At 35.9% G+C, this 25,261-nt stretch overlaps 1 protein-coding gene across 1 annotated transcript in view; it reads left to right on the forward strand.

Annotated features, from left to right (window-relative positions):
* The window catches only part of SCAF11 (SR-related CTD-associated factor 11), a 54,848-nt gene that overhangs the window by 9,860 nt on the left and 19,727 nt on the right, over positions 1-25,261 (forward strand). The window contains exons 2-10 of the mRNA XM_009327598.1: positions 5,767-5,845; positions 6,691-6,845; positions 16,034-16,111; positions 17,817-17,914; positions 18,969-19,036; positions 19,683-19,738; positions 22,152-22,258; positions 23,169-23,258; positions 24,577-24,683. Coding sequence (XP_009325873.1) covers positions 5,785-5,845; positions 6,691-6,845; positions 16,034-16,111; positions 17,817-17,914; positions 18,969-19,036; positions 19,683-19,738; positions 22,152-22,258; positions 23,169-23,258; positions 24,577-24,683 — 820 coding nt within the window. The 5' untranslated portion in view covers positions 5,767-5,784. The remainder of the gene's footprint in view (positions 1-5,766; positions 5,846-6,690; positions 6,846-16,033; positions 16,112-17,816; positions 17,915-18,968; positions 19,037-19,682; positions 19,739-22,151; positions 22,259-23,168; positions 23,259-24,576; positions 24,684-25,261) is intronic.

Raw genomic sequence — 25,261 nt, forward strand, 5'->3', positions numbered from 1 at the left:
GCAGTGTACTGTTTAGGATGGTATAACTCTAGCCATTTGGCTCTGACAGTTTTCTCCTGTGACTTTATCTTGTGTTTTCATGGGCTTGGCAGGTAATTTAGGTACTGCTATGTCCTTGAAGGGGGGCAGTTTGACAAGCAAGTCTTAGTTATTGTAGCAACTTGCCACTGCCAAAAGGGGCAATCCCATTTTATGTCTTCCCTCCCCCATTCTGTCACTTGCAATTTCTTTGGCACACGTGTGGCTCTTAGCTGAGTCTGCTCACCATCTCTAGTGGTGAGAAACAGAGCTGCTTTTTTTGGTGGCAGCAAACTGTTAGATTAGATTAGCTCTCTTGGGTAATTGCATCCTTAGAGGGTCTGGAAAGAGTCTTTAAATCAGCAGTGTCTGGTTGCCTGAATAGCACTGATTCTTTCCAAGACACTGGATCTACATGAATAGGCTTAAACCACCTATAGAAAAAGGTTTCTCTTTCTATTCCCCAAAGCATAGCACTGGTCTCTTTCTTTCTCTTCATCTTTGTTGGTTCTATGGCATTCCATTTGGGAACACAGACAAGGTGCAATTTGAGCATACAAAGAGTAAAGATCCTCTTCAAAAGCCCTCTTTTGAGTGTGCCTGTTGGTTCTATTCTCACTTATGTTCTGGGCCATGAGATTTTACTACACAAAGGAGCAAATCCAGGATAAGTGCTTCCAGATCCTCAGTTTAGCCCTCGTTTATTGGAGGGCAAACAACATTACTGAATTGTCACTTGAAACAAGTCTACCTTCCAGGCTTTTCAGACAAATTAAAAGTTTTTCCAAATAAAAAGAACTGTGAAGGTTCTTGATGTACTTTTGCAAATATCCAATAGTGTCTTTTGGTTTTTTCTTTTCTTGCAGTTTGTGTTGCGTTAGACTTAACAATACAAGTAGGTAAAAAGCTTCTCAAATGTTCGGCTGCCACTGGAAATACTAAGTGTTTCCTCAGCCCATCTCCAAGATGGCACAAGACTTCTGGCAAAAGTTTTCAAAATTTTCAGCAGCAGCTGGACATTTGCCCAGTAATGGTCCAGAGGTTATGGTGAGCCCATATGGGGAACTCCAGAGGACACTCCGTATTCTGCCACTAATTGCTTAAAAAATCTCAATTTCTCTAAATGTGGCTAATTATTGAGATCTGTTTTCTGTAAACATGCTTGCTGAGGGAGATCTTAAAGCTCCTTCAGAGGTTTCTTAAAGACGATCGAAATGCATAGGGCAAAATAGTCCTACTTACTGCTGCCCAAAGTTTTGATGGGAGTAAAGGGTGTTATTGTTGTTTTATTCAGCAAATAAACTCTGTACCTGGAATGTATGGCTGACTGTGGTTTCATATTTGAAACTGATGGTTTCTTGAGTTAGTAAAGAAATCAAAACACAACTAAGAGTGCCACAAATCCTTTTTAAAAGAAGAGAAAATATTTTTAATAGAAACAGAACAGTCAAAATAAGTTGCTACTATGAGTATTGATGCAACATGTATCTAAGAAGTTGAATGGTTATTTACAAATGTTTCCTAAGTCTGTTAAGGGAACAAGAATAAGCCAGTCTTGGGCATCATTTTGCACTTGCTTACTGGAGATCTTGTTGCATGTGTTCTTGATTTCCACCCCGCTTTCCAATTGACCAAATATACTTCTGCGTAGATAGGGCTCTAGACCATTACTATATTGGAGGAAGAGGGTATTTAGCTGTTGCATTTTATTTATAGGGCATAAAGAACGCTTGTAAAGACTTTGTCTTGTAGTTGGTCAAAAAGGAGGCATGTGCTAATTCCATGTGTCACATAATTAGGCTACTATAAAAGTTCATCCGATGATTTTTCCATGCCTATTTAATTTTAAGATTTTAGTGTAATAGATTTTAGTTCAGTAAGAAATTCAGTTGCATGACTTTGAACAGACCAAGTCTTTCTTTCTGCATGCACAGTGAATTAGTGTTGAAATACATCTGTATTTTTAGGTTATGAATTGTATGAAGTAGTTTGTGTTAACAGAAAAGATAAATCACACTTGTTTTTGTGATCTAGAAAATTTTTGTGTGAATGACACTTATATCAGTCTGCTTTATGGAGTTGTTTACATCATGAAGCTATGTTCCTTAGACAGTGATGAATCTATTCCCACGTTCTACAATTAACTCTGTTTAAGCACTTTTGTTGGCAGATGTCTTTGGCATCTGCCTTCCATGAAGACAGGAACAGGAATTTCCTTTGAAGAATAACCTAGAAACTTAAACATTTAACTCCTGTAAAAATAACGGGGTGGCGGGGTGTACTTGTGGTAATGTCCTTGTTCACTGTTTTCAGTTTAATATACTAGAGTATTCTTGCCTTTATCTCAAAATAAGGTATTCCTCTTACAAAGTAATTCCATTAAAAACTTACAAGCACCAGAAAAGTACCATCTTGGCTGCAATGCTATGCTGTCTTTAGGCATTCTTACAAAGTATTTTATCTATAGAGTTGGGTGTGGGGTTTGATTTTGTTTTTGTCAGCACTAACATAGTATAGTACTTGTTGCTGTCTTGTCAAGTGCCTTGCATGTGTGGGTTGTGGGGTATTTTCTAATATTTCACATCAACAGCTGAATGATGGTAACTAAAACGTGTTGGTTATGAGTCAGTGGAATCTGGTAGAAGTACTCTTCGGGTATTAGCATTCTTCAAATACCTATTAGCCTGATCAGACATGATTAGCCACGGATATCGACAAATATGATCTTCGTGTGAGCTCATACAATTTGGTAACCGGGATAATGACAAAAAAAATTATCTCGCTTCTTTCACTGTCTGCCCCCCAGCCAAGACTACAGATTTCTTGTATGGCATGCGGCTGGAATGACAAAGTCTGAGAAATACTTCCAAATCTTCTTGAAGTTTAAGCGAATCTAAAGGAATATGTCACATCTTGGGACAAATAAGAGTTCTGTTTTCCGTGCTGTCTGCTTCTTCTAAACCACTATGTTTTCTTTTCCTAACTCTGTTTTTAATTTTATAAATTTAACGGCAGTCTTTAGTGTTCACTCTTCCGCCATTCCAATGCCTGTGATGCCCCTTTTAAAGTAGTGAAGAAAATAGTCTTTCCGAAGTTAATTTGTTAAATAGTATGTAAATTTTGATGATGTCTTTTACTTTATAAATATTTCTATTTCAGTAGTATTAAATTGCTCCGTGTTATGTGAAATGCAGTGTCAAATTGGCAGAAGGGTGTGCTGCGCAAAGTGATCTGTGAAATGCATTAGCGGCACTCAGTATCTGTTTAAATAGGTTTGTAGGAAGAACGATGTAACACCGCATAAATGTTTTCAGTTGCTGCACATCTTGGATTTACTGATATTCTGTCAAAATTTTAGGATCTCTGTTTTTCTAATTATTGTAACTGCAAGAATTTCTGGGATGTCTTTGTATCTAGAAAGAGTACAGTGGAGAAAAGGTTACTTTTTCTGGGGAAAAACAAATCTAAAGAGCTTCTATGGGTTCCGTTTCTGCAATCTGCCTTAGTGAACTTGACTTCTGTTACAATAAGCATGAACTCTGCAACTACTGATTAAGTTACAATTTGGTATCTAGATTGTGTCTATTTAAAATGTTTTCTGTGGATGGATGCAGAGTTCTTGATCTTGTCTTTAAATAGTCTCAGCTGTGATGTGTCCTGGGACTTCTAGGGTTGAGAGGGGTTTGAGCACAGCTTATGGATTTTTCTGCTTCTGTAAAGCATTGCTGAGGTTTTGTTAAGATGTAGAACAGAAGGAATGTTCTTATGTTTTATATATAAAAGTATGTATACCACACACCACCACATGATTTAAACTTTTTGGGACCAAAGCCACTTAAAAGTCCTCTTGCGAATCAGGGTGAGAGCAACAGGCTTCAATCTCATATTTTAAGTTCAGATGTGTTTTTGGTGGTCTTACCTGTCCTAATTTGATGCAGATTTGCTTGTTTAAGGCACTAAATTTTAAAGTAGCAGGTTGGCTTTTGTTGGGTTTCATCTTGCCTAGCCTGCAAAGGATAATAAGTGGTTGTTCTACTAACAGAACTTGTATACAAGCTTTCGCATTCACTGCAACACAGTCTGTATTAATATTAGCACTAATAACTGCTCTACAGTTGATGGCATTTATTCTAATAATATCTTTTTAAGTCGTTTTTGTATCAAAATAGGACAGCAGCGTAGGGGGAAAATTTCTTTATAGCTAGGTTTTTGTTTCCTTCTCCCTTCCTTTTCCCCCACCCTCAGTTGACTTGATCCACATGTTCCTTTTGAGGGATTAAAAAGTAGTTTCTAATGGGAACATTGAAACCATTTAGCATTCTAATTACAGATTTCTAATTAGTTTCAGTTTTGATCATTTCTTTAATGAACTGTCTGTGTTGGAGACTCACAGATCAGAGTCCTGCTTTCTTGGATTGCCTAAGAAAACGAGAAGTGTGTTGTGTGACGGGTATCTGTGGGAGCGTGTGGTTTTTTCCTTATTAGAAATTATCATTAAAACACTTCCTGCTGCCAAGATCAAGCAATAAAGACTTGATAAGAAAATAAGTTTTGGGAGGCAAATTCTGTCTCTCCCCCTCCTGGATATCCAGGTGGTAAAGGGAAACCAGTGTAGTTTGTGAAATAGGAGGAAGTTTAATTGAGGAATGTGATTGTGGTGTTCTTAGCTCTGTCCTGCTGCTTTTTCTAGCAAAGGCATTAAAGAGTAAGGGGTTTGAAACCTCGGTCGGTTTGCTTCAGGTTTGAATGCTTAAGTAGTAAATCTTGGTAATTTCTGATTTCTTTAGTCTTTTGTGAAGATTTAATTTGTCCTTTTAAATAATTTTTTAAAAGCTTTATATAGTTCTGAAGAAAACTGCTGGTCCCTCTAGGGCTGTTGGGTTGGAGCTTTAAGTGCTTATCTCATCTCTGCTGTGGCTACAGGAGTTTGAAATGCAGGAGATTCAGTCCTTGGCATAGATACTTTTTTTTCCAAGTGTGTTTCATTCTGGATGTAGTAGGTAAGCCTCCAAAGAACATACACTTGATGTTTCTTACGCAAGATCAAATTCTTTCAACCTATATGATGTGGATCACAAGGAATATTCTCTATTCATGTTATTCTTATTTCATACTGCTCCTTTGGAGAACAGTTAAAAGGTGCATCCTCCCCATTCATGATACTCCACTGCACCTGTGCTTGTGACATGTCCCTTGTTTGATGATGTAACTTTCCCCATTTTTTTCCTGAGTGCCAATAGTTCTAATTGCATGACAAAAGAAAGAAGCAAGCAAATGTAAGCTGCTTTTGTTTTTCTCACTTGCCACTACTACGGTGATGCTAGGTGTGGAAAGCAACTAACTCTTCTGGTGCTTGTGTGTTTAATTTTGTTGCTTCAACCATTTGTGAAGGGCAATTTGCAGTTGTTACTGCAGTGTTACGTGGGCTGGGTTTCATAGAAACTTAGCAATACATTTAACTTTTAAAAATAAAAACACCATTGGTGATCTTAAAACACTGCAAAAACTTTGCGTTTGTTGAACAAAAACAATTTTCAAGTTGGAAGTATCAATTGCTAGACAGCATTAACGATGCTCATAAATTGCAAACAGATTGTGTAAATGATCCATATCTAACTCTTAATGTCACTTGTTTTTACTCTACAAAGGTATAATGAAATGGCGAGCACTCATTAAATCTGTAGTGGTCACTTTTATTTTGAAGCTGCAATCTAAATGAACTGGGTAAACTGTTTCTATGTTTTCCAGACTACATTTTGTAAGAAGATGAAGAACAGAAAGCAATGTGTTCAAGATACTGAGGGTCAGAAGCATGAAGGCATGGAAGGTAAAGTCTGTGTGTGTGGAAATATTCAAGTATATTATTCGAGTTCAAGCTGTGAAGGTCAGATTTTACATTTGCTCTCTCAATTAGTATGCTGCTTGTTTTGAAAGAAGTTGTGTAAACATAACCACTATCTGAGCATAGTATTTTTCTTTGGCCTGTGGGGTCCCCAAATCCTTTCCTGTCTCTTCTGTTTTTTACTTGCTGACTTCTAGTAGCAGAACAAAAATGGAGTAAGCAATTGTTATTCACAAAAACAATTAATTTAAAATTCGTTGAAGAAAAGTTCTTGCATTTTTATATTCTGAAAACAGTTTCTAACTTTAACAAAATTGGGAGCATTTTTTATTCAATGTACATGATTAGGTAAATATTTGAGGATGTTCAGCTTAAAGTAGTTCTAAGACTGGAAAACTAAAATAAAGGTAGACCATGTGTATATAAGATAATGAATATAGAATATGCTGGTCTAATTGATTTCAGAGAGAGAGAGTGCAAACATCTGAGGAGAAAGACATTGCTCTCCCAAGTTCTAAATGACTGCACGGCCAATAGGAAATACTGTGTGATGCTTTCCTTATTTAAATAGCACTAGAGCTAACTTTGCTTTGTTTTAATGGCAAATATTGGTACAGTAGTCTATGAAATATGTCGCGTAGTATTTTTGACCTGAAATACATTCTTCCGACTACTCCTCTGGCCAGCATCTTGACTGCGTCAGACCTGAAAACTTGATTAATTTGCTTTTAACTACAGAAAATTGTATCTTATTGCCTTATTATTCAAATCTAAAGGACTTTGTTTCAAAAACTGTCAAAAATTCTAAGTGTCAATGTTAATAATGCCAGGTGAAGAAAATGAAGAAAGCTGTTCCTGTTCTACTTTATTATGTGACGGTGACACATGCCCCATCTGTCTGAACTGCATTCTAGAACAGGAGATTGGTTTTCCTGAGAACTGCAGTCATACCTTCTGCATGACTTGTATTCTTAAATGGGCTGAGGTAAGACTGAGAACCACGGTGTGTGTTTATTATTCAGTAAAATCTATTGCATCTAATACCTACAGATTTTTTTAAAGAAAATAAGTTATGCATTCTGACTTTGAACAGAAGTGTTTCAATGACCAGTTGATAAATAAAGTACTTTGTGTTTTCTTTCACTGGGCATCCTGACTTACTAATGGTTACTAGAGATTAGGGATCAGTAAAAAAATGGTGTTGGCTGTTTGGAAGATCAGACAGTATTATGTACATGTCATAATATTTCAGTGTCATTAGCTGAATCTTATTTTGTTATCCCTTATACTTTGTCATACTGTCAACTCTCAGGGCTGGGACCAATACGTTTTCATGTTAGTCTACAAAATGAATCTGATAAAACCTTAGTTTTCTAACTCTAAAGAGAGTTCAACTAAAAGGTTTAGTGCTATTCTGAATTAAAAATTTTCATTTTAATTATGGCTATTATTTGATCTATGTCAATACCTTTGTAGATAGTTCTGGAACCTTAAAGAAAAACGACCTGTTGAACAAATTCTTGATGATCTTGTTCTGTTTAGTCCCTTTTTCCTCACATATGTCCTGTAATCATTACATTAAGTCTTTGGTATCTTTACCTTTCCTGTAACTTTTTCAATTGTCAATATAAAACACCAAATTAGAATTGCTTGATACTGTGTTGGGGGGGATGCTCAAATGAGATGCTGCTTTTTGTGCTGCTTCTGTGCACTGGAACTGGTTGCTCGTTGTAGTAGAGACCACTACTTGATTTCTTTGCAATAACTTTCTTTTGAAGTAAATGATGATTTTGGTTTCAGTATATCCTTTAGAAGGTTGGTATCCCTTATATGTATGTACATAAACAATATACTTATGTATTATTTTTTATTTACTATATTTTTAACCTTAATTTTTGTGTTATTTATTACTGAAGGCAGACAATAACATAAATCACTTCTTTCTGAAGATATTGTATGAACTTCAGAGTATTAAAAAAGGTTGTTAGATGAAACTTGCTTTAGATTCACAAACCAGATAATAAACTAAGTCTCCAGTTGCCAGATTTTCTGTTCTGCAAATGATTAATTGCAGTGCTTTTTTTTATAAGGGAACAGGAAATTCTCATCCACAATTTTATCCTGGCTTCCTTAGCTGGTTGTTATAATGGCAGCTGAAAGGCAATAAATAGTGAAATGCACAGGGAAGCAGTACACTAGATGGACAGCTTCGTGCTCGATTTGAGTTTGTTCACATTGTCTAACAGATGCTTATAAGCCCAATGAGGAAGGGAAATTTTCTTGTTTTAATGAGGTAAGTGAATAATACGACATTTTTCTTGTCATGTCAATTTATTTTTTTTGGCACAAAGCAACTTCTGCTCTTAAGAGTTTATAGGTGAAGTAGATGTGATGCCATAAAAATGGTAGAGGGTTGTTTATAAAGCTATGTAAGGCTTCTGCTTCTTTCCATTAGTGACATCTGATGGGTAAAACCAGCCAGCCTTCCTTTTCTGAGGATACTTGACAGTTGGACCTGTTGAATTCATGAAACTCCATTGCCTAATCTAGTAGTTTTAATTAAAAGTAAAGGGCGGAAAAAAAGTGTTGAAAACTGGCTGACAGATGTTCAGAGGCTTCAGCTGTGAGAAGCAGATGAGGTTTTATAGCTTGGAATGATAGAAACATATTATAAGCACGTGGCCATTTGAAGCATGCTGATGCCATGTGGTTTGTGTGTCCACTATTAATATTTAGTAAGTAAAAGTTTTTGTTCTTTTTTGGGAAATGTTGCATAAGGTTTAGCTTTCTCTGCTAGTTCTTGGTTGATCATAACTAACAAAAACTAAATAATTGACAAGTAGTGAAATTTAAGTCACTCTGAAAAATGAAGACATAAAAATTATCTGCTCTTTAAAAAAATATGCTACCAGATTCTGTTTAAAGGTTAAGTATTTTTATTGGGTATGAATAAATCGGTTTTAAAAACACTGCTTTCCTGTTTAAGCGCTGGAGAATAACAAAATTGAGAAGATTATTGAGCAAAATCTTAAAAAAAAAAAAAAAAAAAACCACCATAATGTTCACATTACTTGAAGTGCTCTGTTTTGTATCTGCAGTTATGCTCCATACACTCAAAGGCTTTGCCAGCAGTCTGTGTTGAAGTTGGATATTTCCTCTATCTTTGTGTTGCATCTGGACTTCGAAATATAACAGGAGTAACGACTTCTTTAAACTATTGTTTTCAAATTGTACATAATCCTTGTTCTTCTGAGAGTTTATGGCTTTTATATATAACTCTCTGGATTCTTAATTAAAACCAGGGTAGTTTAGGCAGACGGTAGGAGTTTGTTTACCATTCTGCTCCTGCTTCTATCCATGGGAGACTTTCAACATTGCAACTGCAGTTACGTGTCCTGTACCAGCAGGTTTTCTGTCTGCAAGCAGCAGCCATAACACTTTGAAGATCTCGCTTTTTAAGAAGAGAGAGAGAGAGATAATATAGATAGACGTAACACTTAAAAGCAATTTTTACATACTGCTTTAAGTATCTTCTGGTTCATTCCATGAAGGGCTAAAAAGGGATAGGAAATTTGCCACAGAACATCTAATACGTTAGATCCTGATGGCTAAATCTGAGCATTTAGTTTCAGAATTACGTAGCATTACAGTTGATTCAGTGCTGTATTTTCTTCCCCTTTGAGGAAGGGTGTCCAATTCCTAAAAGAAAAATGAGGTGGAGACCAGAATCCCCACTAAGAAACTAGTCTTTGGATTAACTTTTTTTAAAATGTCCCTTAAATTGGTCTACCCTCTTTGGCTATGTTTACTGTAGTTAATTGTGGCATCTGAGAGCATCATTGTGCACTAAATTCAGTTGCCTACGCTATTAAACTCTCCTATACTTATTAGACTGTCATTTTGTGTGCCTTTGGCCATGCTAACCAGTGCTCTCCCAAGAATTGCTGGGCAGCACTGGGCAGGCAGTCTGTTGGGGACTGTTTTCAGTAGGCATGCAAAGATTAACATAAATGTCATTCATCCTGTGCTAGCTCTGAACTGCTTCTGTAAACCGACATTGTGTAATGTACCAATGGAGCCTTTCAAGCTTGAGACTTTGTATTTCAGTGGGGCTATGTTGGAAGATCATTAGAAGTAAAAGGCACTAAATCTGGAGCTGAGGCTATTGGACGCACCCTTCAGTGGGAGTCCTGAAGGGTAGTGTAAGTGAAGGGTTGCTTTCAGTATAAAGAACATGTACATGATAACGTTATTCTGCCCACATAACAAAGAGGGAGCTTTGGCTATTGCTCTCTGTGTAGGAAAAAAGGAGGGGGAGGGGACCAACAACAAAACCCACAAAAACCCGCTATCTAGAGTCTTCAAACACCATTGGTACTGTTGTGTTACACCAAGGGAAGTAATTACTTTATGTGTTTCTCTTGTCTGTAATACCACTAGTAGATTAAAACTAGTTGGATCAAAACTAAAATTTTTAACCTTGTTTTTCTGGTGCGCTTGTATTTCGTATTTCAGTTGGTAAGCACCTATGTTCTAGTTTATAATAATCCGTTCTGAAAGCATTTAAGTAAAGCTAATGTGGAGGGAGGCAACTAGGTATCTATGGCAAGCAGATACGCAAAGTAGCCAAAACCACCTCAGCTAAGACAACTGCTTTGGCAGGAATAGTATCTTGCCTGCCTGCATTAGAGGAAAACTCTCTACTTTTTTGTATTCTAGTCAAAGAAAACAATCTTTGTTTATCTTCCTCCTTAAATTAGAGGAGATAAATATTTACTGTGTTTTACTGTAAGCTTTTTAACTTCCCTTCTGTTTTTCAGAGTGCTAATAAATATACTGGAGATCTCTATCCTTGCTCTTCCATTAATTTCTCTTATGAACCACCATGAGAGAAGAGTGCTAAAGAAAAGATTGTGTGTTGTCTGCATTATCACAATGATTGTGTAAGAGACATTGATTTCAGTGGCCCTCCCCTACTAAGCTTATATCTTTCCGTCTCTGCACCTGGTTTCCCTCACTCAATTTTCCTCCTCTGGAGGGTTTGAAAGTAGAGTATGTTCAGCTGTAAATTCTCCAAAGCATTGGGGCATATTCAGGTAGGCCCTGTGCAGTATCGGTGGTTGACTTAATAAAACAAAGCAGTTGGCACAAAGAGCCGTCCTACATTACGTTTCTAGCAGGTGTTCTGTTCTTAGAATAGTCGTTTCCTTTGTGCTAGTATAAGGTTTGGATTATTGATTATGTAGAGTATACTGCACATGTATATTCTTCTGAGGGTAAAGAGAGTTACCTATATGGTAAGTGGAATTCTTAATGTGTATTCTTTCTGATCTGGATTTATTTTGTCCTAAAGGATATAGGAAGGAATCAGCTTATGTGGCCACAAGCTCCACAGTGATCTGCAGTACAGAGCACTGTGGACAGGATTAAGATTACATTCACAAACCAAATATGCAGTGCATTCAAAGAAACACTAAACTTAAAAACCAAAGCAACAATAAAAAAACCTTGTTTAACTGTGTCCAAGGTAATGCATACATAGACAATGCATCTGAGAACTGCTGCATGGAAAACTCTATTAATCAAATCCTTTCAGAAAATCTAGACTTCAAGATACCTTTTTTCAAATTACATGTTTGTTTTTGTGGTATGCAGTTGTTCTTGGTATATTTCCCTGCTTAAGCAGGCTGGTTGGACAAGATGACCTCCAGAGGTCCCTTCCAACCTTAACCATTTTGTGTTCCTGTGATTTATCAACTGCATTCATGCAGCAACTTATGAATGTTAAAATGGTTAAAGTGCAGTGCAAAAGTGTATGCGAGTGTGTTTGAGTTTGACTTCAATTCTTCCAATAATATAGTGTCAAAGGAAGTACAATGACACATACAGTATCTTTCTTATCATAGAATTCACAGATCCTTACAAATAATGAATCGTTTCATCCTTTCCTAAAGACAGCCACCATTCCATTAGAACTTGTCAACACTTTATGGCAATTTTGGATTGGAAGTTAAGGATGAGCCAAACAAGTGATGTAGGTAGAGAGAAGACAGCTGTTTAGAATTGTAACTAGGTTGTCTGATTAGCTGTTGAGACTAGAATCTCTGTTCTTATGCACTCTGTATCTTTACTATCTATGAATGATATTTAAAAAAAAAAAAAACTCATGTCAGAAATAGTGCTTTCCTAAAGCATACAAAAACTTTACATGTACTTGCTTTTAAGTAGACTGAAAAAAAAAGTCATCCTGAGTTTTTACATGCTTCTAGAAAATAGTGCATTTTCTGATGTCTTCCTCCTTTTCTTTCATCAAAATGTGGAGAGGTGTTTCTCACTACATGTGTTGTTACAGTCTCCCTTTACACTGAAGTTGGAGGCAGAATTGTGGGCTTTTTAGTGTACTATTATTACTAGGTGGAGTAAAATATCTAGACATTACTTTTACAATCTAAACCTCACCTTTAAGCCTGAGTTATGAGAATCTGGTGTTATTTGTGTTGCTTAACAGGTTCTCTAATAAAGAAGCAGTAAAGAGTGCAGGATCATGTTTCTTTTTGGATCAGCTTTTCAATACAGTAGTTGAAGAACATACTTTGTTATGGGCCACTTGAAGAAAAAAAAAATTATAGGGGAAGGAATTTACTGCAGCAATTTTAATTCCATACATCTTGTTAGTACTTGTTATGAAACCTCATAACATGGAACTTGATGAGATGGGGATATCTACCAAAGTTATTTTATCAGCCAAATATGTTTTGGGGTTAGTCTGCACCTATTTGTATAGCTTTCTGAAAATTCCTAGCTGGAATTCCTAGTAACTGCTTCAGTCTTTTGTCTACCTCACTTTGTTCAAATGCTGTTTGAAGTGATGCAGTTAAAATAAGGGACGCTTACTCCTTGAGTTTAGAGATCACAGTTTTGTGGTGCTGTAGCAGTTACAGGAATATTGAACACTAAGTTATGCCTGTGGAGCTAAAGCAAGATTATTCTAGAGGGTCATCAAAACCAAATAAAATACTATGAAATGAGTGTTTGGAAAACTTAGGAACAAACACACACACACATGCTTATGGATAGCTTTTCAGGGGTTGCAGACTTCATGAATGCTTACATATTTTATGAAGAGAATTCTCCGGATATCACAGGATAGGTGAAAGAATGAATCACTGCAGTTACCAGTTTTAACATGAAAACTATGAGTAGTTCTGTGTGAAGAGTAAAACAATCGAAGACATTTTGAAATGTGCTGAGTTACTATTCTGTGTCTTTCGAAGAAAAGCAAAGCAACTCACAAATACCAGCTGTGAGGTTCTAATGATTTTGATGATTACATTAAATACTACATGTTCTGGTTTTTAAACAGCTATATTAAAGGAAGATATTTTATGAAGTTGTGGCTCTTCTAAGGTTGTGGTGCATCCCACACCCCTCCTCCCTTGTGCACAATAAAAGTGATAGCTGCTGCTTCTTGGACTCATTCCATCTCAATGACTTTTTTCTTGTTTTAAATGTTTTTTCCCCCAAAAGGACAGTGTACATTCACTATTACTTATGATGCTACCTGAACAGAAGCCTCGGAAGAGAGGAATTGCTAACTTGCCTTGAATGAAAGAAGACTCAACACCTTTGGTTACTGAACCATCTTTTCAAAAAAGATGAGAGAGATGAGTAAAAGGCCACTACTCCTCATGGTTGCTGCTTGTAAAAATGTAGTCAACTTTTTTTTTTACCCTCACTCCTTTCTATAGCAGCACAAATTCAGTCTTGATGTTGGGAAAAGGGACGGGGAAAATTTTTTTTCTTCCATTTCCACTTAAAAAGCTTGTTCTTATATGTTAGCAGACAGATGAGAGCTGATGCATGTTTAGATAAGTGTTGTATAGGTGAAGTAACCTCTAGCTTTCCTCAGGGCTACCCAACAATTGTACTGCGCTGAGCGGCGTGGGGGTGCACATGGGACTGTCCTGTCTTTACTAGAATTTCTCTTGAGATCTGTTGCCAACTATCAGATAGTGCTAGGGCTATGAAAAGCAACTGAGTAGGAGTGGAAAGAGCATTTGCTGTTTCTGAACATATCTGAACCTAATGGAGGCTTTTGATTCTCCCAGAATGTTTTCCTCTTTTTCTACTACTGTGTATAACTTGTATGTAATTGTTAAACATTTGTCCAGAAGAACTGAACATATAACAGTGAACATTTTTTTTAGTGGAGCAAAAATGCTTGTCATTTGGATTTCTACTAGTAACACTTCGTATTCTATGATACTTCATTGCAGTGAATAAACATAACTTACTGTGACTTAAACTTGGGAACATAACTTAATATTCATGTGTAAATTTAATGTAGAAACAGATTGTATTCTTGGAAAAATTTAATTTTCAGCTAAGGTAAATCCTGAAATGAGACTGAAAATGACTAAGAAAATCGACTTCCTCCTACCTGTCTTTGACAGTCTGGTATCTCTAAGAATCGAAGTATTTACCTTGAAGATTGCAGCGGATTCAACAGTTACAGTGCATTGCATACTATCAAATATCCCAATTGAACAATACACTGCTATGTTACTGTGCGTTAGCTTTACGTTGACTACAGGACAAAAACTGTCTTCATGATCGGAGTCCTTAGGGAACTGGCTTGCTTTTCTTAACCAAGGCCATGACACTGCAGGGAACAATGGTATCCCCCAACAGGGAGAAGTTTTTAGTTAGGATAAAATACCGGAGCATCAAAAGGAGAGGTAATGGCTTTAACTTAGATTCTTGTTCAACAACTTGTTCATGAAACTACCCCAGGGGTTTTTTGGTTTTGTTTGGTGGTTTGTTTTAATCAGTCTAACTTTGTTCTGTCTACTTCAGTTGAAATCAGAAGCTGCCTCAGTACTCGAGGTTTGGGGGCTGTGTAGGTGAAAAAGAAACTGAGCACTCTTTGAAATTGAGAAAAGAACAGTATGAACTGGAAAATGAAAAGCCCCAATGAAAAGACAAGAATGAAGTTCACCACTGAATTTCAGGGCAGAATTCATATGCAAGTTTCTTATAGCTGCTTATGCAATTCTAATACTGCATCTTGCTTGCATGAATAAAAAGTGTAATACCCTGATAGTTCTCTTAAGGGCAGAAATTGCATGCCTCTTAAGGGCATACAATTCATACACTGGTTCTTGTTCAGTGGATGAATTAGGGCTGGAGGCTGGGTGTGGGTTTTTTTTTTTTCTTTGTTTTAGAAGAGTTCTGAACTGAGCCGGTGAAGGTCAGTGGAACAGGGGTGAGGAGGGGAAGGAGCTATGACAAAAACCCAAAACAAACAAACAAAGAAAACGCACCAAACCCCCCACAAACACATATATGGAACTAAAATTAGTAAATAGTTCTCTAGCAGCAAAAATATGGATTTCTATGAAAGTTGTTTCACTACATGATCTGGTTGGGTGGAACTTCAGTTGAAGCTTCCTTATTCCGTGCTTAATAATGTTTTTTTTATTCTTTCTCCATGTGTGCATGTTATCTGAAGTAGTGCAGCCTCAATAAGAGGGCATTTAAGTGATTGGGGAAAAAACAATTAAATCTGTATTTCCATCAAACTGTAGGGTAAAATAACCTTCTTTAGTTCCATTCTCTTGCAAAGTGATATGTAAAACTTTAGTTGTCTTAACTGTCGGAATCTGTTCTCTCTTCTGACTGCAAAAAAAGAGATGTCAAACAGATAGGCAAGATGAGGGAAGGTGTTACCCTGTTTGATGTTGGTCTTCCCAGTTTTATGTTTTGGGTGGGGTGTGACCCAGCACACTTTCTTTTGAAAAGAACATTAAGAAATAAAACATTAGAAACAATAAGAAGTAAAAAGGACGTTTGTGTATTGGCATAAAATCAGAGTTGCCTAACAGGGATTAAAAAATTTAAAAATGTAGTTAACTTGATGTTAAATGCTTTTTCTTTTTTGAACACAACTTCTGAGTTACATTCTTGTTTCCTTTAGATTTTTCTCCTAAGGAGCAATTTATTTATATGAAACAAAATACTGAGGGTATGGATAATGTGTGCAAATACATTCTTAATGTGAACAAGTTGTAATTTTGTGTATTTCTGTAAGCTACTGTAATAGAGAATAAAAGTATAGAAAACTGAGACTTCTAACTTATTACGAATTTTGTAATAAGGAAAATAATTTTTCAGACACAGGCTTCATGTCCTATGGATCGCAGACCATTTCAAGCAGTATGCAGGCTTGATGCATTAGAAAAGCAGATAAAGGTAAGTTCCAGGCTTATTTTCTAAAATAACTTCAGCTGTAGGAACACCCAAGTTATGCTGCAGCCTTTTATTCATACGTCTGTGTTAAATAAGCTTTCCTAACAAAATAATTATTGCTTTACTGTTTCTATTACATATTTGAAGCTAGGAGTTATTCTTAATTAATTTTTCAAAGCAAGTGTTTACAGTAATAATAATCACAAAGCTGCTGTTGCTACTTTATAGTATCTTTGAGCGTTCCTGATATATCCAAGAACAGAAGTACAGTAATTGGTCTCACAGTGTTTTTTAACTAGGTTTTGTAAGTGAGTGCTAGATCAATTAGCATGCAGTCTTGCCTTTTCTTTTAGCTGAGGTGAATCTTGTATGTTCACAGCCTCCAATTCACAGACAAAAACACATGAAGGCAAGAGGAGTCAATTAATACTAAGCCTTGTTCAACCTAAATTTCTGCATTTTTTCAGCTTTCAACTCTTCTGAATAATACTGCTGTGGAGAGTAGTTTATCAAGAAGGAAAATAAAACTTGATTCTGATAGATGATCTTGAAAGTGTATATAGTAAGATGCTGATAATCCTGTGTACAGTTTTGAAATTCTGTGGTGAAATTATGGTTATAGGTAATTCCTAAGCTGTTGGGTTTGCATTTTGGTATGTTTAGAAAACAGGTTCCCACTACCCATTTCTTGTGCTTCTAGAGGCCCAGGTAGTCAACTGCCAAGGAACCAGACTGACGGCCGCAGATACTTCCTTCTCATAGAAAACCATGCTAGCATATTTTATCTTCTTTATTTCTAAAGAATCAAGGAAGCAGCTGAAACAAGATAAACTGAAGTTTTCATTTGGAAGAGTATAAAGGCTGTACCAAAATATAGTTTGAAAGGGGTTTTTTGTTCATAGAACTGCAGTGTAAACAGCTGGGCAGAGAACAAGGGTCCTGCTCTGAAGAAGAGCCACTGGAGCAGTAGGGATAGATGGAATGTGTACCGAGAAATGCTGACGCGGTGGTCAATATTAGCAGGGGCGCTATCAGCACGTGGGCAGCTTTCCCTTTGTGATATTAGTAATTAGAATGCTAATAGCTTAAGGAGTTGCCAAGATTCTAGAATGAAGAAATACAGAATATCTAATGCAAACAATTGCAATGTAGCCATTGAAGTAACTTCATAGTACGTAATAAAAATTGTATTACTTTCTTAGAATTTCAAAGGTGTGGGAAAAAAATGCTACATGAAATCCATAAGTTGTTTTACTCTAGAGGAAAATCGGGTGCTTTTTAATTATGAGGAAGCATTTGAAATTGAGTGGTAGTTGACCATTTTCCCAAGCTGAACCTTGTGTAGTCACATTAACCAACTTCGCTTAAAAAACTTATCTCCAAATTCTCAATGGAAGATAGTGCATAGTTTTGAGATACTTGCCGTGGCAGTCTGAATGTTCAGGGATTTTTGGTCTTGTGGAATTAGTATGCATCTCTGGCATAGCCAATATACATATCAAGGTGGCGGGTTTTTCCATTTCATGAAAAACAAATGAAAAAAATTTCAAATCTGCAAACTGTGAGATTAAAGAAGTAATGATTTGAAATGGTTTTGAGTTCTTCTGTTGGAGCTTATTTTCTCTGCAGACCTTAAGAGTCTTCGAATGTATTTAAAGCCCATGTGTACTGAGATTCTAGACTGGTTTGACTTTATTTTTCAATACAGGTTCAGGTTAAAAAGCAACTAAGGAGGAAGGAAGAAGAGGAAAACTGTGCCTGCAATAAGGGAAAATATAGCCATGCAAAGATGAGAAGTTTTGTGAGGTTGGTCATCGGCTTCATTTCAAGCGTTCTAATTGGAATATTCAAAATATAAATTCAACTGTTTTAAAATGTACATCCTGGAAATTTTTAAAAAATAAGTTTTTTTCCATCAGTGGCATTTTAGCTTTACTTTTATCACTGATGTAATTCCCACTTGAATACTTACAGTAGCAAGCAAGAAGTAAGGAGCAATGTGTTTCTTGCATTGAGCTCTGTGAAAGTTGCATTTTTCAAGCAATTCTGACAAATTTCTTATTAATTTGAATTAAGATTTTTATGGCTAGATCATACTTTAACAATAGAAACCTTTTTCTTTGGCTATCTAAACAGACATCCCCTTTCTTGCATGTTATCATAAACATGAGTGGTGTTCCTGTTTTACTGTAAAACCTTGTAGTCAAGAACTGATTTTATTCTAGTGAGTTTGAGGGGGAACTGTGGAAACACCATTCCTGTTTTGAGAAGCTTCATCTTGTCACATTTGCTGCATTGTATAAGGGGAAGCTCAGGTATTACACAGATGAATTTCCCTAAATAGTGATATTCTAAAGTCAGCGTTTAATGGCATGTATGGTATATACAGAGTTCTTGAGATTGAATTTGAAGCAGACTTTACTACAGAAAAGATAACTGGAAGTAAATTACTTTTTTTGGCTCTTAAAAAAATAAGATTGATCTTTGCACCTCACTGTTCTGAATCACCATTGACCAATATTTTTCAAAATATTTATGCAAGCAGGTTATAACACCTTTCACATGTTGCCATGAAATCAAGCAAAATTAAGCATTCAGATTTAATACAGGATATTAACTTTTGTTGTGTAAATGGATTTTCTTTTTTTCCATCTGTAAGCTTTGTGAAGCACTGTGGCTTTTTAATATATGGAAGATGATATACATGATGCAAGTTCAGGTTTTAATAGCGTCAGAACTTGGTTTATGTGCACGAAATAAAAATTCCTTAAAATAGGAGCTGATTTTGTTTGGGTGTATATACTGTTAGCTTAAATATGCCCAGGAATAACTTTTGTAATATCTTTTGTTAATCTTGCAGAAGAGCTGTCTGTCCAGACAGAGGGCCATTAGCAGCAAAATTAAGCAGAGTTGTGAAGAAAAAATACAGTAAGTTGGTATTTGTCTTCCATTTGCTAGCATTGCTGTTTTTTATTAAGGAACTCTAGAATTTCTTTTCTTGATAAGCCCATTTTAATTTTTTTTTTTAATTACTTACATTTGCCTATGAAAACCAAATACCAAGGAATAGAAGCATGGAACTTAAGAGAACAAAACCGCAGTATGTGAAACTACTGTTCTTATTTAACTGGAAGGACTGCCTCTTCAATTTCAGTCACAAGTGAAATGGATTTGATTTCAGCCTAAAGTCATTTTCTACATCAGACAGTTGGTGCACAGCTAATGACTAGCTTTTATTCACAGGAAGATTTTGGTGAGAGTTCAGACACAAGAAGCACTTAGCTGTATTTTGGGGCTGCCATTTTGAGAGGCTTGTTTAATAGATATTGTTCGGTAAGTGTGTTCATAACTTACGAAACTAAGCAAATATCTGAAGAGGTGAAAACTGCTTGATACATAAAAAGCTATTGTAAAGGTGCATGCGTTTTAATTTTACTTAGTTTGTGTGTAAACATTGTAAATACACTTGAGATACATTTATCATTAACCTCTCATTGCATTAATGATTTTGACAAACAACTAAAAACTAATATGCTGAAGTTAAGATCAAAGTTTTGTTTCTTATTCCACACAGGTAATATTTTGTATGACAAGCGAAACAAGAAAGCTTTGTCTGTGAAGATAAACAAGGTTGGTTCTGATAATGAAGCATTTGTGAACATTTTTTTCATGAAAGCATTTTTAAAACTACCTTTCTGCTTATTTTTAAGGTTAACTTCTAATTGTTAATTTTAGTATGATCCAAACTTTGTTATTTTGTCTCTTTTTGTCTTGAAGGAAGTAATTGGAATATAGTACTAGGTTATATGAGCTTCTCTCTCAGAATAAACTTAGTTTTGTGGTGGTAAATATTTTCATTTAGATTAGGATGTTACATTATAAGATACTGTAACCACCCTGTTTTCATCTTTCTTCACCAAAAGAAGGTGGTATCAGCTACAAGCTGTTAGCCAAGTACCATTACATGAAGGATATGAAGGCTTTCATTATTTTCATGAAAATGCATAGTTGTAATCAACCAGGTAATTTGTTACATGAATAAGCCGTGGACGTTATAGTTTGCATCAAGTTGTTTTTTTTAATGGGAGATTACTCCCAAGAATGTGTGTGTTTCCAGGCTTCTTGTTTAGTTCATAAATTTTGGACTATAACACAGGCTTAGAATATGCAGAATTTATAAGGAGCTATAAAGGCTCTGTTGTTTGATTTCTGCCTTCCCTCCTTTCAAAAATACTTCGTGTCTCTGGGACACAAGTTTGTAATCAGTGCTTTCTTACTCACATTTGCAGGTACAACTATGTTTGCATGAAATAGTTTTAGGCCATACGTTTCATTCTGAAGTGTAAACGTCATCGTTATCCATCGTTCTGTCTTACCTGAGGTTTAAAAATTTGGAGGAAAAACTGTCTTTAAGTCCCTGTTTTGCCTGCTGCCTTGCTTCGTGTAGTATATGGGCACATACTGCATCATGTGTCTTTTCAGTAACTGGTGGCCTGAGCTGTCACTTTTATTTGGTGCTTATATGCCATAGTTCTCAGAGGTATCTTTAGCCTTTCCCTTCTAAGTCAGGTATTTAGAAATTTTGGTTCTGTTACCGTGTAAAGTTAAAGGCACCTTTCATTGAACTGAAGAGGTTTTGAACTGAAAGGATAGGGCTTAATGGTAGATCAACCTCTAATTTGACTTCAAGGTTGGTGAGTGCTTTCATATCTAGTTTCACTGATTTATTGTGCGCTATTTAATAACACTAATGTCTCAAATGGTTCCTGTTGCAAAAAAGGTGCATAAACAAAAGTAGAGTCATTAAAAACCTTCAGGAGGAGGTACAGGGCTCAATAATCCAATAAACGTTCAAAATTTAAAATAATTTAAAAGAAAGCACTGATTTACTAACAACCACTTCATAAGGATATTTGTGGAACATCTGGATAGCTTTTTTAGACGGAGGGAGAAACGTTACTGTTCAAAATGATAGTACTTCTAAAATAAAACTTAAGAACAACAGCTTTTTAGGAGAAACTTAAACACACTGATGAAATAGGGCATGTTCTCGTCAAAACCAGCTCTCTGTGCCAAAGTTTGATGGAGCATGTGGATAATGACTGCGTGCTTGAGACATACATTTACATATATCCCATTACAAAGTTTATTTTTCATCAGAGTAAATATATTCTGAAAGAAAATGATGGGAAGACCCTGTAAGTTCCCATTTTAAAATACCAGTCAGTCATGGGGAATGAACAGGAAGGAGTGTTTTAGTCAGATTCGATGTGTCATTAACCCTTTAGGTGAAAAGACATAAATGGCAAAAATGGGTCAGTATGGGTAAGTGTGTCAGTCTGGTAGTCTGGGAGAATGAGCTTTTTTTCCCCTGCAGCCAGCCCAGTACACAGCAATAGCAACAGTTCACTGCACAGAACGCAAAAGGCAATACGCTAGCATACAGGGGGTGGCTTGGTGTTCTTAGCAATTGAAATAGGCGGTGGTATTTGTTGAAATATGAAGTGGACTCTGAATATTGTGCCTTCGTGTGAGGGCCCAGTAAACAGACGCACCGGTCAATCTTTGATTTTGTAATCCTACCTGAAGGCAAAGGAGAATCCCAGCTACTTATGTTAGGTTTTCTTGTTACTTTGAAACCAACCATTCAGTGAACTGCTGTGAAGGGGTCTGTCTGAAGCTGCTAGCGCCGTACTTACTGTGGTTTGTTAGGTAGCAGAAATGGGAATTCTGAAATAGTAAAAATCAGGCTCATTTATTCATAATTTCTGTATGGAGCATTAAAGATTTTGCCGTGGAAAGCCTATATAAAATACAAAGTTTACCTGCAAAGAGCAGGTGTTGAAAATTTGGAGACTGAATAGAGAAAACTTGTTTGCTCTAACTGCAAATCTCAGCATATAACTATGGAGCTACTATTGTGCCTGCTTTTTGTGAGCTGAAGTCTTGCTGACACGATTTAATTTCAGTGCATCTTCATGTATGAAATGTTAATTATTTTATTTTGGATGTCTTTAATTCATAATTTTTTCTTTTTTTGTAGCCCAGAAGACAGACCTCCCGGAATGAGTGCTTCAGAACTAATTTCTTCAGCACGCTTCCAGCTGGTGGTAGCAATGAAGAATCCTTTTTTAGCTGTAGAAATGACTGGTTAGTATATACTAGTGCTTAAAATAAACTGATGGGTTACTGTATCGTAGATGCTGTAGTTCATTCTGCTTCTCTCTGTATGTACTGCCATGAAATATTTTGAAGATTGGCTGGTTTTATATTCATTGATGAAGAGCAGTTAAAGGATAAACACAAACATTCTAAAATTAGTATTGTTAAGGGCACACCCCAATTTCTGTCGTGTGTTCAGCATTAAAATACTTAAGTGTGTGCTTTTAATCTCATTGATTTAATAGGAGTTAATAAGTGTTACTTTTAGCTCATATTTACACTCCTTGCTGAATTGAAGCTTTGGATAGGAAAGGGTTAGTCCTGTTACTACAACAGCAATTAGCAAAACAGTTAACAGTAAATATCCTGTTTTGTATCAGAAACAATCTTTGTTGTTGTTGTTCCTTGATTCCAAGAGGAGTACTTTAAACATACATGAAGCAATTTTGCCAAATGAGCCTAATACTTAAGAACGGGTGTAAAAAATGTTTTTTTGTGGAGAAGATGGAAGAAAAAGAACAGTCTAGAAGAACGTTATTTGGATAATATGGCCTAATAAAAAAATTGTCTGTATGTTTTCAGCAGTCTGTAAATGAAACTTTTTGCCATGCATGCAACAGTATTAATTTGTCAAGGATGCAAAGTTTGTCCATCTTTCAACTCCCCAGAAGATACATTTCATCCCCTGTTTTCCATTCTGCCTGCCTCATTTATTTAGGACTTCCGTTATGTTTACTATGACTGCTTTAATAATCACGCATAGTTTCATCATGAGCATTGAAAGTTCTAATACAGTTAAATTTAAAAAAAGTAATTGATAGAAGCAATTATTGAAATACAAAATTGTCATAGTACAAAGTTACTTCTTGTAACTTTTTGTATGAAATTTGTATTTCAGTACAGAATTCACAGAAGTCAATGCAGTCATTAGACAGAAGAGACAAGAACTGGAATTATCCTGTTCATCTGTGCTTGCTAGAGTTGAAAGGTATGTGTTTTGTATTCATAGTGCAAAGGATCTTAATATAATACTTCACGTCTGGAACTTGATTAATTCAAATTGCTCTTTAGATAGAATATCGTTTGATCATAACTAAATAGTGTTTGCATGTAACTTGTTAAATTTTTGTGTATTTGCCGCATGCAATTTTTACGTCAATAGATTCTCTTCTGTGTATCTTAATGCTTTTTTGATACAACAAGCATAGTAACTCCACTGACTTGTGCATCTTAATATGTCACTTTTTCACAGAAATGCAAGTTTAAATACATCTTCTGTTTGGAAACTAGTGTTCAATGTGCTTTTTAAATTATTTCTATCATTAGAAATCAGACTACATTTGCTTTAACTTCAATCTGATTCTGATTTCCCTCCCTCTCCCCTCATCCCCCTCTTTCATGGGTTGGTTCTAACACTTCTTTCTGCAATTGTTCATGAACAAATGCATCTAGAAAGAGTTAAGAGGGGCTCTATCAAATGAAACAGAGAACATAAAATATTTTTTTTTGTCAGAGAGAAGATACATGCTAAAACATACCCTAAGGATGTTTTCATGAATATAAAGCAGAAGCATAAAAATAACTGATTTTAAAATAACACAGTAAGAAATTGGTTCTGTCTGTGATCTTAACTTCACTACATGTCTCTCTACTCTCTTTAGCATAAAACAAAGGCTAAAGACAAAAGAGCAAGTAAAGAGATTTTTAACTGTAATTAAAAGTTGTACCTAGGATTTAAATAATGAATTTAATTTTTTTATGTGTACTTTTCCTTGTGGAAAATTTCATTCTAACTCAGCGATAACTTAAAAATTGTAGATCTGTAGCTAAACTCTGTTTTCGCCCAAGGTTTGCTGAGGGAGCCTGAATATGTATATATTTATTTTGTTTGTTAAAAAAAAGAAGCCTTTACTACGTTGTTGTGTAGACTATTTCTCATTTTTCTGCAGAAAAGGCTGCTATTCTGCTGAAGTACTAAATCAGTGTTCAGAATTCTATTTGAAGCAGTATAGCCTACTAATTTGGAGTAGACTGTTACAGTTCTGTGTTTGGCTTTGAAGAAAGCCAAATGTATATTGCTTTAACGTTACATACCTTGTTCAAACTGTTTCACTAGATTAGGCAGTAATATAAGCTTGAAATTAAGTAAGAGAAGGAAAGTTTTGTTCTCTGTCAGCTTTGCCTTTCTCTCCAACTGTGATGAGGTTGGAAGTGTCATGGTTGCCTAATGTTTTGGTTTTGTACATTGTTTCGAAAACTTGCTACAAACAGCTAAAAAAAACTAACATTAACTTTTACTTTTCCAGAATTCCTTTAATGTCTTATGGAGCTGAAGCCGAGACCTTTCTTCTCACTTCTACTACAGTAGCAGGGACAATTCTTCCAACAAATATCAGGCCTTTGGAAAACTTTGGTAAACTTTTTTTTTGTAAGTTTTATTTATAGCTCATGTGGAGTATTGTTAAAATATGATTCTCAGAAATCAAAGCAGAGTATATAGTTACAGTTAACAGGAAAAAAAAAAATCTTTTTTGTTGCAGTTTCATGCTATTTCAAAACCAGCTGGTTTATTTCTGAAATTAGAATATAGAAGATGAACCAGCCACCCCAAAACTGGCATAACTGTTCTTCATTTGAAGATTAAAATAATAAGTATTAATTCCATTTCTAAATTCAGCACTTTCTTTCATGTTACAACTTCTTTTCCTATTGTTCACGGTTAAATCTCATTTTGATAGATTATGAATGGCTTGACATATTTCAGTGGTATATTGTGCAGTGTGAGGAACAAACTATTTCCTGACAGAGAAGAGGAGTAGTCAGGAAACAGTGCCGTGTATGGATCTCTTTCAGTATGCCTACAAGCTCTACAGGGCAGAAGCTTGCAAAAGTGCTCGAGCTCCAGGATCTGGCAGGAATTTAGCAGAAGACAGAGACATGGAAGGAATTCCCTTCCCCCAGTTGCTTTAACAGCCTGTCTCTCCATACTCA

Source organism: Pygoscelis adeliae, unplaced genomic scaffold, assembly GCF_000699105.1.
Source record: "Pygoscelis adeliae isolate BGI_AS28 unplaced genomic scaffold, ASM69910v1 Scaffold113, whole genome shotgun sequence".
Classification (NCBI taxonomy): Eukaryota; Metazoa; Chordata; class Aves; order Sphenisciformes; family Spheniscidae; genus Pygoscelis; species Pygoscelis adeliae.